Raw genomic sequence first — 13665 nt, 5'->3', positions numbered from 1 at the left:
CAGGGAAATGTGTGGCAGAAGGGATGTGTGATCAGAGCAGGGGTGTGTGGGCAACCCTGAGAAGGGGACTCTTAATCCCCGAGAGCAGGACTTTGGAGCCTGTCTGTCTTCAGTTCACTCTGTAGTCTAAACCCTGCTTTACACTCCCAGGACCGCGGAATCCCAAGAATGCCCTGGCTCCCAAGGTCTAGCTGGTGCAGAAGGAGAGTCCCCTCAACCTAGTAGGACGAGGGGGCAGTAGGACCCAGGGGCTGGGAGAGCGCCCGCAGGCATAGGGGCGGGAGCCAGGGTGGTTTGGGGGAGGTCTTTGGCTTTTTTATTTTTTTTCCCCTCCCTGAGCCACGGCGCCCTCCGGAAGCGTTTCCAACTTTCCAGAAGTTTCTTAGGACAGGCAGGAGGGGGTGGGGCCAGCCATATATAGATCCAGGGCCCGGGGCAGTGAGCTGAGTAGAGCCTGCCTGAGAGCGAGTGTCCCGTCGGTCCCGGAGCAGCCCAGCCCGGCCCAGGTGAGGGGCGGGGGCGGCCGGGCGATTTGGGGTTGCGCATTGGCCTAGGGGGAACGGATCGCTCCAAAGCTTGGGGTCCTGACACAGGAGGGCAGTGAAAGGTCGGACATGGAACAGTCACGCCTGGGGTCCCTGGAGCTGTGGTCTAGTACGCGAACTGACCGGAAAAGTGCAGAGGAGTATCAGCAGCTCCGGGAAGGTTAAAGGTGGTGAATGGGACTGAGTAGAGCTGGGGACTAAATGCTGATGACCTTCTGCACAACCGAGGCGTGGGGGCCGACTGTCCCATCGTCCATGGGAAAGGACCAGCTCTGCAGGCCCTAACTCAGTGAAGGTCCAGGACCTGCAGTGGTTTTGTGTAGGGTCTCTAAATCTAGCACAGGAGATGCCGTAGTCTTGGTTTCTCTTGACCGGGAGTGGGAGTCTCTAGCTCTTAAAGGACCCCTTTGCTTTGGGGAGCAGTCGCTTTTTAATCAGTATCGTATGTAGAAGGTGGCCGGACTTGACCAGCAACTGCTTTCACCTTACCCGAAAGGGGTGTCATCAGGGTCCACAGGGCCTGGGCGATTTGAGTCACCCTGGTCCTTCCGTCCACCCGTCTGGTTCCTGCAGGGTGAGGACTTCCTCTGAGGCCCTGAGGTATCCTGCCTCCAGCTTGGGGACATTCCTGAGCCTCCAGACGAAAGGAAGAAGGCATTCCCTGTATGGTCTAAAGGCCTAGCTCTCCACTTCCCGTGTTTCCTTTTGGGCCCTTTGGTATCCAGGGCACGGATGGTGGCCCTTGGAAAACCGGGGGTTTTGCTTGCCTGGAAGTAAGGCCGAGGCCACACCCTGCTCGCTGATAGTTCTGTACCCATCCCCCATTTCCGTCTGGTCCTTTGTCTCTATCCCAGGATTCCCCTGCAGAGGTGTTTATGTAGTGGGTTGCCGTGTAACAGGACACCACAGTGGTCTTCCTGTGAGCGTTGCTGAAGGCAGAGCCCCTCACTGTGAAGCCTGACCTGCTTGAGCTGAGGAGGCCCAACCTGGGCCCTGGTCTCTCCCCTCTGCAAAAGAGGTTATCCACCTCCTTACTCCGCGTACCCATTGGGGGCTGGGCCCGACAGGCCTCTGCTCCCCGCGTCTCTAGGGGGTCCCATTTCTTCACTCTTCTGTTTTCTTTCAGAATGAAAAAGGCAGGCAATGATCTCCCTCTGAGGCACTTTCAAGGTACTTTAGACCCTTCAAGTGTCTGAGAAAACCCCTGGTGTTCCTCCCTGCCTCCTGGCATCTGCTCCCTTCTCTTCCGTCTCATCGCGGCTCCCAGGGCCAGTGGTGGACACAGCCTCTGGTTCTGTGGTGTCTTACTTTTTGTTTTTGTTTTAATGGGACTGACTGTAAGATGCCTAACCTAGGCCGGAGGGCTGGCATTCCCTGTGGCAGATGGGCTAGGCTGTGGGAGGTTGGCTTGCTTGCAGAGACTTGCCTACTTTCATTCCTAATGCCGGGTTAACAGGGTGGCCCTTCTCCCCAGCCCTGCCTCCCCCCTCAGATTTCCGAAGCACCGTTGTGGAACTATAAAGCCGGTGAGGCTCCTGGGATTCTCCAGGCGAATCCTCGGCACCCCTAGTTCCCAAGCCAGGCTTCCAGTTTTCTTACCCCTCGTTAGTCTATGGGGATAAAGCAGCTTCTGCCTGCCACGTCACCAGGGGCCTTGCGGCTGCCTGAGGAATCCCAAACTAGTCATTTGGAGAAGCCCCTCCCAGGCCCTGGTTGGCTGAGCGTGGGGGCTGTCAAGATGGTGGGTGCCACGTGGCAGGGTTAGGCTTCTCTTCCCCTTCCTTGGGCAGGCTGATAGCCTCTGCTAGATAGTGGTCCTTTGAGTAGGGTGGCCACGTGTCTGCGGCTGTGATAGAACCCACAATGCATCTCTTCACTATTTAACTCTCATCTTTGAGTGTACGGTGAATTACATGGTCGTTCTGTCTTGAAGGGCTAGTGATGAAGGAGCCAATCTGGGCTTGAGGCCCCCACCTCCCGTTTGAATGAGGTCTCACATCGTACCTCAGGCAGCTGTGAGGCTGTGGTCCTCCATTCCCTCTTCCCCTCCAGGGCCTTTGCACTGTTTTTCAAGGTCCCTAGAAGGGAGGCGGCCGAGGAGGTACGGGCCGGCCCAGCCTTAGATGCCAGCAATAGGGCCATCTCCAAAATCCCTTGCTCTTTTAGCAGGCCAGGCTGTCAAGGGTCTTCCAGCAGGGTTCGGAATTTTCTATCTTCCTAAAAGACTATGAAAGGGGGGCTTGCGGATCGGGGCACCCCGCCCTCCAGGGTTCTTCCTGAACTTTTGGCTCTGTGGCCTACTCACCTGAACTGCTGCATGAAGTAGCGATGGGGAGGGACAAGCTGAAGAGGACGTGGGAACAGAGCTCTTTGTGACAAAGGGGGACAGGGCTCGTCTTGGGGACTCTTGCTTCTGCTGGAGTTTGGGAAGGGAACTTGAAGGTATCTTTGAGGTTCTAGAACAGATGATGATGTGGCCGTGGCTGTCCCATGGGAGGGCAGAGTGCTATTTGTGGCTCTGGCTTCCTAAAGAATGAAGGAAAGGGTCTGCTCCACCGAGCCATGGCTCACCCCCTTCCTCAGGATCTTGCCCTTGCTGCTCCCTTAGCAAACCAATGCCATTCGAAGTTTCTAAAGACTTGGTCCCAGGAGCATTTGTCATGGGATTTCCCATCCAGTTCAGGGTTTTGGTTTTTTTTTTTTTGTTTTTTGTTTTTTGTTTTTTGTTTTCTTTTTAGGTAGGTGGGCAGGCCAAGTCCCTGCTAAGGGAGACCTAGATGCTTACTGCTAAGGAGTCTGAGGCTGGTTGGTAATGTGTGTGCATGCACACTGGAGGTCACCCTAGGGGCAGCAGAGTGGAGCATCTGGATCCCCCCCCTTTTTAAAATAGTGAACCAGGCAGTAACTTATTAATGTCTCAGGGCAGAATGCAAGGCACAGAGAGGGCCAGTCGGATAGCTCCATCCACGTGGTGTCCTTTGCCCAGACACCTGAGCTTCCCACTGCTGCCTTTTCCCAACCAACATAAGGCCCTGAGGCTCTATGATACTAGAAAGGGATTTCACAATGGCCGTTCTGGTCAGGTGGCCCTGACCTTAGCACAGTAATGCCAGTGCTAGGCATGTGGTAGGGAGCCAGATATGCTAGGCTTTCGTCCTACATCAGGACACCTATAGATTCATAGTAAACATGCAATTAGGTTTAAGTGTTGAATGTCCCATGGGGGACTTCAGTAGGTGGCCTGGTAATATGCCAAGAACTTTGTTTTAAGTAAGGAAGTCCAAGAAGGCCTCTGAGTCAGGTCTGGGCTACAGAACTGAGTTCTCTTGCCTCTGTCCCCTTGGTGGCTTGGTGGGTCGACTAGGGAGAAGCATAAGCTTCAGGGTGGCTCTCTCTTTCTCTGTAGCCCTCACAGGTCCTCTGTGGTGCACACAGCCCACCTCCCAGCCATGCGCTCTCTCCTTCTGGGCACCTTATGCCTTCTGGCTGTGGCCCTGGCAGCCGAAGTGAAGAAACCTGTAGAGGCCGCAGCCCCTGGTACTGCGGAGAAGCTGAGTTCCAAGGCGACCACACTGGCAGAGCGCAGCACAGGCCTGGCCTTCAGCCTGTATCAGGCAATGGCCAAAGACCAGGCGGTGGAGAATATCCTCCTGTCACCCTTGGTGGTGGCCTCATCCCTGGGTCTTGTGTCACTGGGTGGTAAAGCCACCACAGCTTCGCAGGCGAAGGCAGTGCTGAGCGCTGAGAAGCTGCGGGATGAGGAGGTGCACACGGGGCTGGGCGAGCTGCTCCGCTCCCTCAGTAACTCCACTGCGCGCAACGTGACCTGGAAACTGGGCAGCCGCCTGTACGGGCCCAGCTCCGTGAGCTTCGCCGATGACTTCGTGCGCAGCAGTAAGCAACACTACAACTGTGAACACTCCAAGATCAACTTCCGAGACAAGCGCAGCGCCCTGCAGTCCATCAACGAGTGGGCCTCGCAGACTACCGACGGCAAGCTGCCAGAGGTCACCAAGGATGTGGAGCGCACGGACGGGGCGCTGCTCGTTAACGCCATGTTCTTTAAGCGTGAGTCTCAGGGATGCCAAATCTCATTGCTTCTCATGTGGGTACTGTCACAACGGGCAGAGGCGGGGCTCCTGATATTTACATGCTAGAAACCAGATCCAGGAACCAGGTAGGAATCTCGAGGGTAGGACTGTACCTCACCACATTAGCGTTCTTGCTTGTGGAACCCGTGAGGCTCGGTAATTGGTTCTGCTTCAACAGAATGAATTAAGGAACCATAAAGGCTGTGATTGGGCCCATTTGAAAGCTAAGGAGGCCCAGGTAACATGAAGTAGAGATAAGACTAGGGACTACATCTGAATTGGCTGAAGGTTAGGTCTGGGGTTGATGGTTTTGTGTGAGTAGCTAGGTGTGGGGGAGTGACCGGAGAGCTTGCTGACAGGTGAAGGTGACCCCTGCTTTACAATTAGGTGAGCCTAGGCGAGAAGTCCAATTGTAACTAGTCTATCTGGATTAGAGTGCAGGTCTGGCTGGGACTTGGACCTCTGTCATGCATAAGATACTTTTGGTCATTTTCCTGGCCATACAGAACTTAAAGAGAAGAAAAAAAATTTTTTTTTTTCGGAGCTGGGGACCGAACCCATGGCCTTGCACTTGCTAGGCAAGCGCTCTACCACTGAGCTAAATCCCCAATCCCTATATATATATATTTTTTAATTAACTAATTTACCTTCTATTTTTATGAGTATGTGGGTGCCGGGAACTGAATCCAGGTCCTCTGCAAGGGCAGTGCATTCATAACCACTGTGCCATCTGTCCAGCCTTGAGCTTGTAAAGTAGAATTAAGGGTGGCCTTTGGTTATTCTTGCCCAAGGTACAGACCCCACCTCAGTTATCCAGTGGGGAAGAAAGCCTGCCTCAGCTAGTGTCCCAGACACCAACAGATGCTACCCAAGCATGAGGACAGGAGCTCCTTGCAATTGGGAGTGAGTGACAAGAGAGACCGCCGTGCTCAGACAGGGGACATGTACTCAGTGGACCGAGGGCTTGACACACGCAGGGGAGCAAAGAGCACATGGCATGGGTGGAACCTAGGGCACACAGCGGGATGGTTGTGGGCTCATCATGTCTGGGGACGCAGCTCACTGACACTTCGTTTTATTTCTCTGCCACAGCGCACTGGGATGAGAAGTTCCACCATAAGATGGTAGACAACCGTGGCTTCATGGTGACCCGCTCCTACACTGTGGGTGTTACGATGATGCACCGGACAGGTAGCCGTCTGACCAGACAGAGGGTCCAGGCGTGGGGGTCTCAGGGTGCCCAGATCTGCCCTTTCCCCTCAGTGAGCTCAGCATCCTCTGCCCTTCATTCATGCAGGCCTCTACAACTACTATGACGATGAGAAGGAGAAGCTGCAGATGGTGGAGATGCCCCTGGCCCATAAGCTCTCCAGCCTCATCATCCTCATGCCCCACCACGTGGAACCGCTCGAGCGCCTGGAGAAGTTGCTGACCAAGGAGCAACTGAAGACCTGGATGGGGAAGATGCAGAAGAAGGCTGTTGCCATCTCCCTGCCCAAGGGAGTGGTGGAGGTGACCCATGACCTGCAGGTGAGGACCAGAGGATAGCAGCTAGCTAGGGCAGGTTTCACCCAGTTGCTCAGCAGGTCCATCCTGCATCCATAGGGCACCCAGACAGTGCTGGACTCTGCTGGGGGAGAAGTGGGTTCTGCCCTTGGGAGGATGGACTGAAAACAGTTGAACAGTTATTGGCTGTTATCTCTAGCCAGGTTCCACAGTGGGCTGAGCCCTCTCAAGAAAACCCTTCACGGATATGCTGACAGGCCAGTCTGGTCTCAGGCAGTTCCTTATTGATGGCTTTCCTCTCAGATAACTCTAAACTGTGTTTAATTGATAATCAAAGCTAACGGGGATAGGAGGGTGCGGGCCCTGGTGGTTGGTATACAGAGGAACGAAAGGAACAGTGGTTTGCGGTGTCTAGCACCAAGCCTGGAGCGAGGTGTCCAGGGAGTGTCTGTCTCTTTTTGGAGGAGCCTCCAGGGTGGTGTGGATGGAGGATGGGGGTATAAGAGCCTGGCACATGTGGACTCACCTGGCCACCTGCTCCCACAGAAACATCTGGCCGGACTGGGCCTGACAGAGGCCATCGACAAGAACAAGGCAGACTTATCGCGCATGTCTGGCAAGAAGGATCTGTACCTGGCCAGTGTGTTCCACGCCACTGCCTTCGAGTGGGACACAGAGGGCAACCCCTTCGACCAGGACATCTACGGGCGTGAGGAGCTGCGCAGCCCCAAGCTGTTCTATGCCGACCACCCCTTCATCTTCCTGGTGCGAGATAATCAGAGCGGCTCCTTGCTGTTCATTGGGCGCCTTGTCCGGCCCAAGGGAGACAAGATGCGAGACGAGTTGTAGAGTCCAAGAGTGGGCGTGGCGTGGCATGGCGGGAAGTAGCCAGAGGTTCCTGAGACACATGGGTGCTATCGTGGGGGGAGGGGGAGGCACCAACCCTGGGTAGTCCACGAGGGGGGGGGGTTGGCAGTGCAGATCGAATTCTCATAGGTCTGAGTAGGTATTTTTAGACAAGAGTCCACTCTGTTAGGACATGGAGCCCAGACACTATGAGACCAAATTCAGGGGTGTCACAGCCATTCTGCCCTGCCCCACAAGTTTTATATCCAATCTGCCTCAACAGTCAATCAGTGTTCATATTCGTGGCCAAGCAGTCTGTCTGTGAGACAATCGAGTTGGGGGTAGGGCGGCCTAGCCCTCTCTGTCACCATGCCCTGAGCCCTCGGTTTTCCTGTTCACCCCCGATTCCCTTTAACCACAAAACTAGGTGCTGTGGCCCCAGAACCGCCCACCCTTAAAATGATTCTTGCCGAGCAGTGGGAGTTGGGAGACAGTGCATAGGAGGGGCTCCTTGGCATATCCTGCCCTAGAGCCATTACATTGGACATCACAATCATGAACTTCTGTTTTTCTCCCTTTTTTGAGTTTTTCAAGGATGGGGGTTTGGGGAAGGGGAAGCCTTTGTTGCTTTCAAAACAAGAACAGTTTGTACAATTTTTTTTTTGAATAAAACTTTTCCAATGAAATGTTATAGGCGTGTGGAAGCAGATTAAAGAAGGAGGAGATTCCCTTTTCCTAAAAGTCTCTGAAGTTCTGGTAGATAACGGAACGATGGCCTGGAGTCGCTGTGTGCTGGGCTCTGACTTACCTTCTGCTCCGGGGCTGTGGGGCCTGAACAACAGAGTGAAAGTCTAGGAACCCCAGTCTTACACTTTGAGGGAACCTGCATCAGCCTTCTGGTTTCCTTGCACATCGGTCTCAACCCAGGGGCCAGAGAAGGCAGACAGACGCATGGGTAGTTAGCAGGCTTACTGACTTGGCCTAGGCTGAACAGAGGAAGCCACTGGGAATCCTCCTCAGGTATCTCACATAATGGGTTTGTGATAAAGAAGGGGAGCCCACAGCCCCCTGTCCTCATGTTTGCCTCCTGTGGTCCTTAGGACTATGCCTCTCTCAGGAAGGCATACAGGACAGGACCCTGTAGCCAGAGAGGCACAGCAAACTGGCACTAAGCCAGCTCACTCCTTTCTCTACATTCCTTCTACTATCCAAGTCCACCTCAAGACAGTCCCTTACCTTGGCCAGTCAAGCCTACCAGGTATAGATGAAGCTGTAGGTGGGCTGACTCTTTCTCAGTGCTACTGCATGGTGTTTGAACAGAACTTTAGAACATGCACTTTGAACTTGGCAGATTGGATTTCCACACTTGAGGGGCTCCATCTAGATGTGCAGACTTGAAGTCAGTGGCTGGTATGTGTGCTCAGGACTCACTGCATTCCAATGAGGCCTTTGCATTGGGTGTTGTCTGCTCACGAGGGTCCATCTATGGTCATCCAGCTTCTCTGCCGCGTCTTCTCATTTCCCGGCCTTTGAAACACTAGGATGCTATGTACTATGTCTTGCAGTGCCCAGCACACTGTGCCTAATACAGTCAAAGGAAGTGGTCCAGTGGTTCTATGGTGCTTAGCAACACCGTGAAGAATATGATTCCGTCTCCCCCCAGCAACCATTAACCATTTCTGCCTCCTTTCCCTGTTCTCGATGAAATGCTGGACACTCCAGTCGATGCCTATTCTCAGTTGCACACAGACCTCTTCCCATCCTGCAACTCTTAGATGCTTCCCCTCCTTTGGCCTTTCCTCATTTGCTCAGGCATTCACACTCATGCGATGCTGAGCCTGTGAGGGGATGGAGGGCTGGGCCAAGTTCCAGGCCCTTAACATGCTCTTACAGACCCTGAAAGGCCCTTTACTCGGGCACCCCGAAACACATCAGGGAGGGACATCTTTGAAGTAGGTTGCTGTGCTCTGTGTGGCCCAGTGAGGCAGGAGGAAGATGCCTGTATGGAAATAGCTCCATGATGTCAATGGGAATGGAACTCCAGAGGACATACAGCAGCACTCTGGACCACAACCCTCAAAGGCCATCAGCACCATCTGACCCACAGGTGTCTTTAGAAAGATGATTCAACTGGTCAGAGAAGTGGCCTGCTGACCAACCTTTGCCAAGATGCTCGCTGAGGTTCTGAACCCCTAACAGGAGTACAGGCCAAGTCCTTCCAGGCCTGGCACGCAGAAGGCTGACTTGAACTCTGAGAGGTCTAGAGTCCCTGAGATGAAGGAAGGACCAGCATCCTTCCAGGCCCCTCAGTTGCTCCCAGATGCACACTGTAGCTCTTTGAACACAGAGGGTCAATCTACAGACTCTGCAGGGGTGAGAGGTCAAAACCTCTGATGTAAATGCCTGAGGTCCCAGAATGCCACTGTGCACACAGGTGGTTAGGGCCCATGGCCAGGCCTGGAGGGGCGCCCAGTGGAGCTCTCTTGTAGTTACCTTCCTTGTTTCAGAGTACAGAGTTGAAATTTAAAGGTTCAATTCCTACCTGAACCTCCAGCCTGTGCAATAAGTGTCACGGAAAATATTATCTACCCAGCCCAAGTCTTCTCACGAGCGTAATAAATCAGCAGGAAAGGTGGGATCTTGGGAAAATCACAGACAGACTTGAAAGATGCAGGGGTTATTTAAAAAAAAGTTTGGGGTGTGTGTGTGTGTGTGTGTGTGTGTGTGTGTGTGTGTGTGTGTGTGTGTATGTGTGTGTACACAAGAGCACATGCAGAGGTAGGAGGACAACTTTTTGTGGGTTCCAGAGATCAAACTCAGGTCAGACTGCGAACCCTTTACCTGGTAAGCCAATTTACCTGCCCTCCGCAGGTGGTTTCTGTCATATTAATTTTATTCCTCTCTCTTTCTGTATGTATTGACAGAGTTCTTAGAGAATGACAGGGCCCTGCTGTGAGCTTAATCTAATGGTGGCTTTTAGTCAGGCCATCCTAGATAGATATGATGTCTTCATGAGAACATAGTTGTCACTGATGTGAAACTGACAGCTTCTCTTTCTCTGTAAGGAATTCGCAGTGAAGGCTCCTCCCTTTTGATAGGGACAACAGTATACTTCTCTCATCTTGACTCATCCAGTCTCTGGGTTTCTGTTATTTAATTGATGGGGATTTTTAATCCCTCCACATTCATCTCAGGACAGCATCCTGCCCACCACATCAGTTATACCATGGTCCTAGTAAGCAGCAGGTCTTTTAGATGTGCCAAAGAGACAGATGTCCCTGAGAATGGAGAACAAGATCCACAAGAAGGTAGAGACCTGTGTGTGAGTGAAGCCTCTGGATGTCCAGGAAACCGGATCATTCCAGGAAAGACCTGCAGAGTTCAGAATGGCTTGCTGGGCTTTCTGCCTTTCCTTGGTGGTAGAGACACTGCTGGACCACCCTTGTTGGGCTTCTGTATGTTTTAGAGCAACACAGGTCACATTTGGTGCTGTTCTGACCCAGTGCCGAGTGTCCTGGGAAGTGGGAGATGCCGGGTGGCCCCAGGTGAAGAGCAAGCAGCTCTGTCTTGTGGGCCAGCGACTCAGAAGACCCAAAGGTGATGGCAGCAGGTGGGGATGTTGTGTGGACCCATGTAAACCCCAGGGAAGGACCTGGGTGTGACGCTGGGTGCTTGTCTCCCCACTGAGCGAGATGAGAACGGACAGTCCCTGTGTGGGAGGCACCAAGAGACTGGAAGTCACAAACTCTTCTCTCTTCCCAGATACTCCTGGTGTGTGTCCTCTGACCGCTCTAAGGGACTTCAGCAAACCATGTGTTGGGTAGGGAAACGCTTGGTTTCTCCCCTTACTTGTCTCCTGTTCAGGGGACTCAAGTTTCTGTTCCCTGCACTCTAGAGAGTTGAGGATTGTCAAGGTTACCAGTGACTGTACTGTTGGCCAGTGGACACTATAGAAAACCTTATTTTATTTTACTATTATTTATTATGTATTAGTACACTGTAGCTGTCTTCAGACACACCAGAAGAGGGCATCAGATCTCATTACAGATGGTTGTGAGCCACCATGCAGTTGCTGGGAATTGAACTCAAGACCTCAGGAAGAGCAGTCAGTGCTCTTAACCACTGAGCCATCTCTCCAGCCCCAAACAGGAAAGTTTGTGAACATACATGAAATTGAGAGACTAGTAAGACGAACCACCATTCTTTCTCAGTGCATGCCTGGATGTGGCAAGGGTCTCCTGGGCCTTGTCCTCAACCTGTTTTGTGAGGCATCTGCAGGCCACACGGGAAGGCTGGAGAACAAGGATCTGCTTTAGGGAAGAGCCAGGCCATGAATGAAGTCAGCCCCTAAGGGACCAGAGGATGAGGGCCACTCTGCCTTCTGATGCAGTGGAGGACATATGGGTTTGCTTGTGTGTGCTCGTGTGTGCTCACGTGTGCTCGTGTGTGCACACACATGTGCACATGCATGCATGCATAGCCTGCTGCTCATAGACTGAGCCTCATCCTCATCCCCGTGTGCTGAGGTTGCTGGGTTTTTGTTTTGTTTTTTTTTAAATCTAAGCCTTGACTAATTTACAGAGCTGGGCATTGGTGGCACACGCCCCTAATCCCAAAATTCAGGAGGCAGAGGCAAGCCTGTTCTACAGAGTGAATTCCAGAACTATCAACACCTTGTCTGAACAAAAAAAAAAAAAAAAAAAAAAAAGAGCAGCAGCAGCAGCTACCGCCGCCGCCACCCACCACCACCACCACCACCACCACCACCACCACCACCACCACCACCACCACCACAGACTCTTACAAAGTTGAATAATGAGCTAGACTTCCCTGGGCTTCCAGATCTGCCTGCCCTTAGAACACACCTGTACTGTCTCTCAGCTCTCTTGTGACACTGTCAGCCCAACACTTGTGACACTGGTCCTTCCTGTGGCTCTGGGCCGGCAGCTCCCACCATCTTCAGTACTTCTCTTCTGGTCTCTTTATCTCCTGAGCATTGCCCTGGGCTACTTCTCCCTCATTCTGACTCTATCCCTAAAGGAACTGTTTCCTCTTGTGATCATCCTGTGGGAACCACTGTCTCCACAACACAGCCATGTCCAGACCTGCCTCCAGGAAGCCTGTCTGGTAGCCAGTGGCTTCCGGGACATGTGCCCCCTGGCTGCTCAGAGACCCTCAGGGAATGCTGTCAGAGATGACATCCCCGTCTACCTGCTGTATGTGAGGAAGACCTGAACCGAAGAGGAACAAATGTACACAAGTGGCATTTTCCTGCCTTCAGATCTCCTTAACTAACTGCACTCTCACAGGGTCACAAGCTCTGGGACAGGAAACCCTAGTGTTGTGTGAGTGGGGCAGAGGGGCAGCTCCAGCTAGCTTCCTGCGGGAGGCTTGCTAGGGAAGTCAGGTCATTAGCGTGGTCTGTGATGGTCTCTCTGCAAGAAACCAGCTGAGCTACTTTGAGGGTGATCTATGACTTTACAAAGAATAGGCATGGGTTTGAGGGATCATCTTTAGGGGAGTGACAGTCCAGCATCCTGTTACCCCTCCCCAATTTCCCTGAGGCTGTTGATCTCTCTCTCTTTGTCTCTCTCTCTGTCTCTCTCTGTCTCTCTCTCTCTGTCTCTCTCTGTCTCTCTCTCTCTGTCTCTCTCTCTCTCTGTCTCTCTCTCTCTCTCTCTCTCTCTCTCTCTCTCTCTCTCTCTCTCTCTCCCCTCCCCTCCCTCCCCTCCCTCCCTCTCTTTCTCTCATTTGTTGTGTGTGAGTGAGGGTGTGTTTGTGTTTGTGCCGGAAACACCAAGTGTGTTAGAGGACCTCAGGAGTTAGTCCTCACCTTGTTTGAAAAGGATATTGCTGGGGCTGGGGATTTAGCTCAGTGGTAGAGCGCTTGCCTAGCAAGCGCAAGGCCCTGGGTTCTGTCCCCAGCTCCGAAAAAAAGAAAAAAAAAAGAAAGAAAAGGATATTGTTGTGCTGCACATGACTCACTAGCCCAGCCAGAGAGCTTCCAGCAATTCCCCTGCCTCTGTCCCATCTCCTGGTAGGGGGATACTGGGATTGCAGATGTGTGCATTCCTGTGTCCAGCTTTGGCTCTTTCATGGGTGCTGGGGGTCCAAACTCAGGTCCTCAGGTTTGCGTGACAATTGCTTTGCCTCCTGAACCATTTCCTCACCCCTGCTCTGTGCTTTAATTAAGACATTTAATATATTTAATGATTCTAAGTATGTTTATTAAATATACATTTTATGGAAGAAAAACAAAACAGCACCATATCAGTGGAGGAGTGGAGGCCTTGCCTCTGACCAGGCCGAGCTTCAGAGCTTCTGGCAGTGTCTCTCCCCAACCCCCGACCCCCAATTTCTTCCCCATAGTGTGGCTGTGGTTCTCCGTCCTGTAGCAATTGCCCTCCCAGCTCGGGGACTGAACACAAAACAGACCATTCTTGATGGTGGCAATTAACCCCTCACCACCCGCAAACCCTGCCTCCAGACCCACAGTCCTTATGCAAATGGAGTTCCTTGGATAAAAGCCAAAGAGGCTGACTGCACCCTCCAGCTGTACCCATATCATATGGACTCCTGGTTCTTCCAAAACCCTTCAGAGCACTATGGCCACTTCCTCCAGGAAGTCTTCCTGCCCTGCCTACCACACATCTTCCTGCACTGTGCTCTTAAAGCCT

At 52.7% G+C, this 13665-nt stretch overlaps 1 protein-coding gene across 2 annotated transcripts; it reads left to right on the top strand.

Annotated features, from left to right (window-relative positions):
* The first annotated feature begins 397 nt into the window (after window positions 1-397).
* On the top strand, window positions 398-7679 carry Serpinh1 (serpin family H member 1). 2 transcript variants are annotated; one of them, XM_032893011.1, is made up of 6 exons: window positions 398-506; window positions 1672-1715; window positions 3952-4613; window positions 5729-5827; window positions 5934-6166; window positions 6689-7674. In XM_032893011.1, the coding sequence occupies exons 3-6, from the start codon at window positions 3995-3997 to the stop codon at window positions 6989-6991; spliced, it is 1254 nt and encodes a 417-aa protein (XP_032748902.1). In that variant the 5' UTR covers window positions 398-506; window positions 1672-1715; window positions 3952-3994; the 3' UTR covers window positions 6992-7674. The 2 variants fall into 2 exon arrangements, with proteins under 2 accessions (XP_032748902.1, XP_032748901.1); XM_032893010.1 differs by lacking the exon at window positions 1672-1715 and having other exon boundaries at window positions 447-506; window positions 6689-7679.
* The last annotated feature ends 5986 nt before the right edge of the window (window positions 7680-13665 follow it).

The sequence above is a fragment of the Rattus rattus genome, chromosome 2, assembly GCF_011064425.1.
Source record: "Rattus rattus isolate New Zealand chromosome 2, Rrattus_CSIRO_v1, whole genome shotgun sequence".
In the NCBI taxonomy this organism is placed as follows: Eukaryota; Metazoa; Chordata; class Mammalia; order Rodentia; family Muridae; genus Rattus; species Rattus rattus.
Note: the sequence above shows the minus strand (reverse complement) of the source record. Positions and strands in the feature narration are given on the sequence as shown.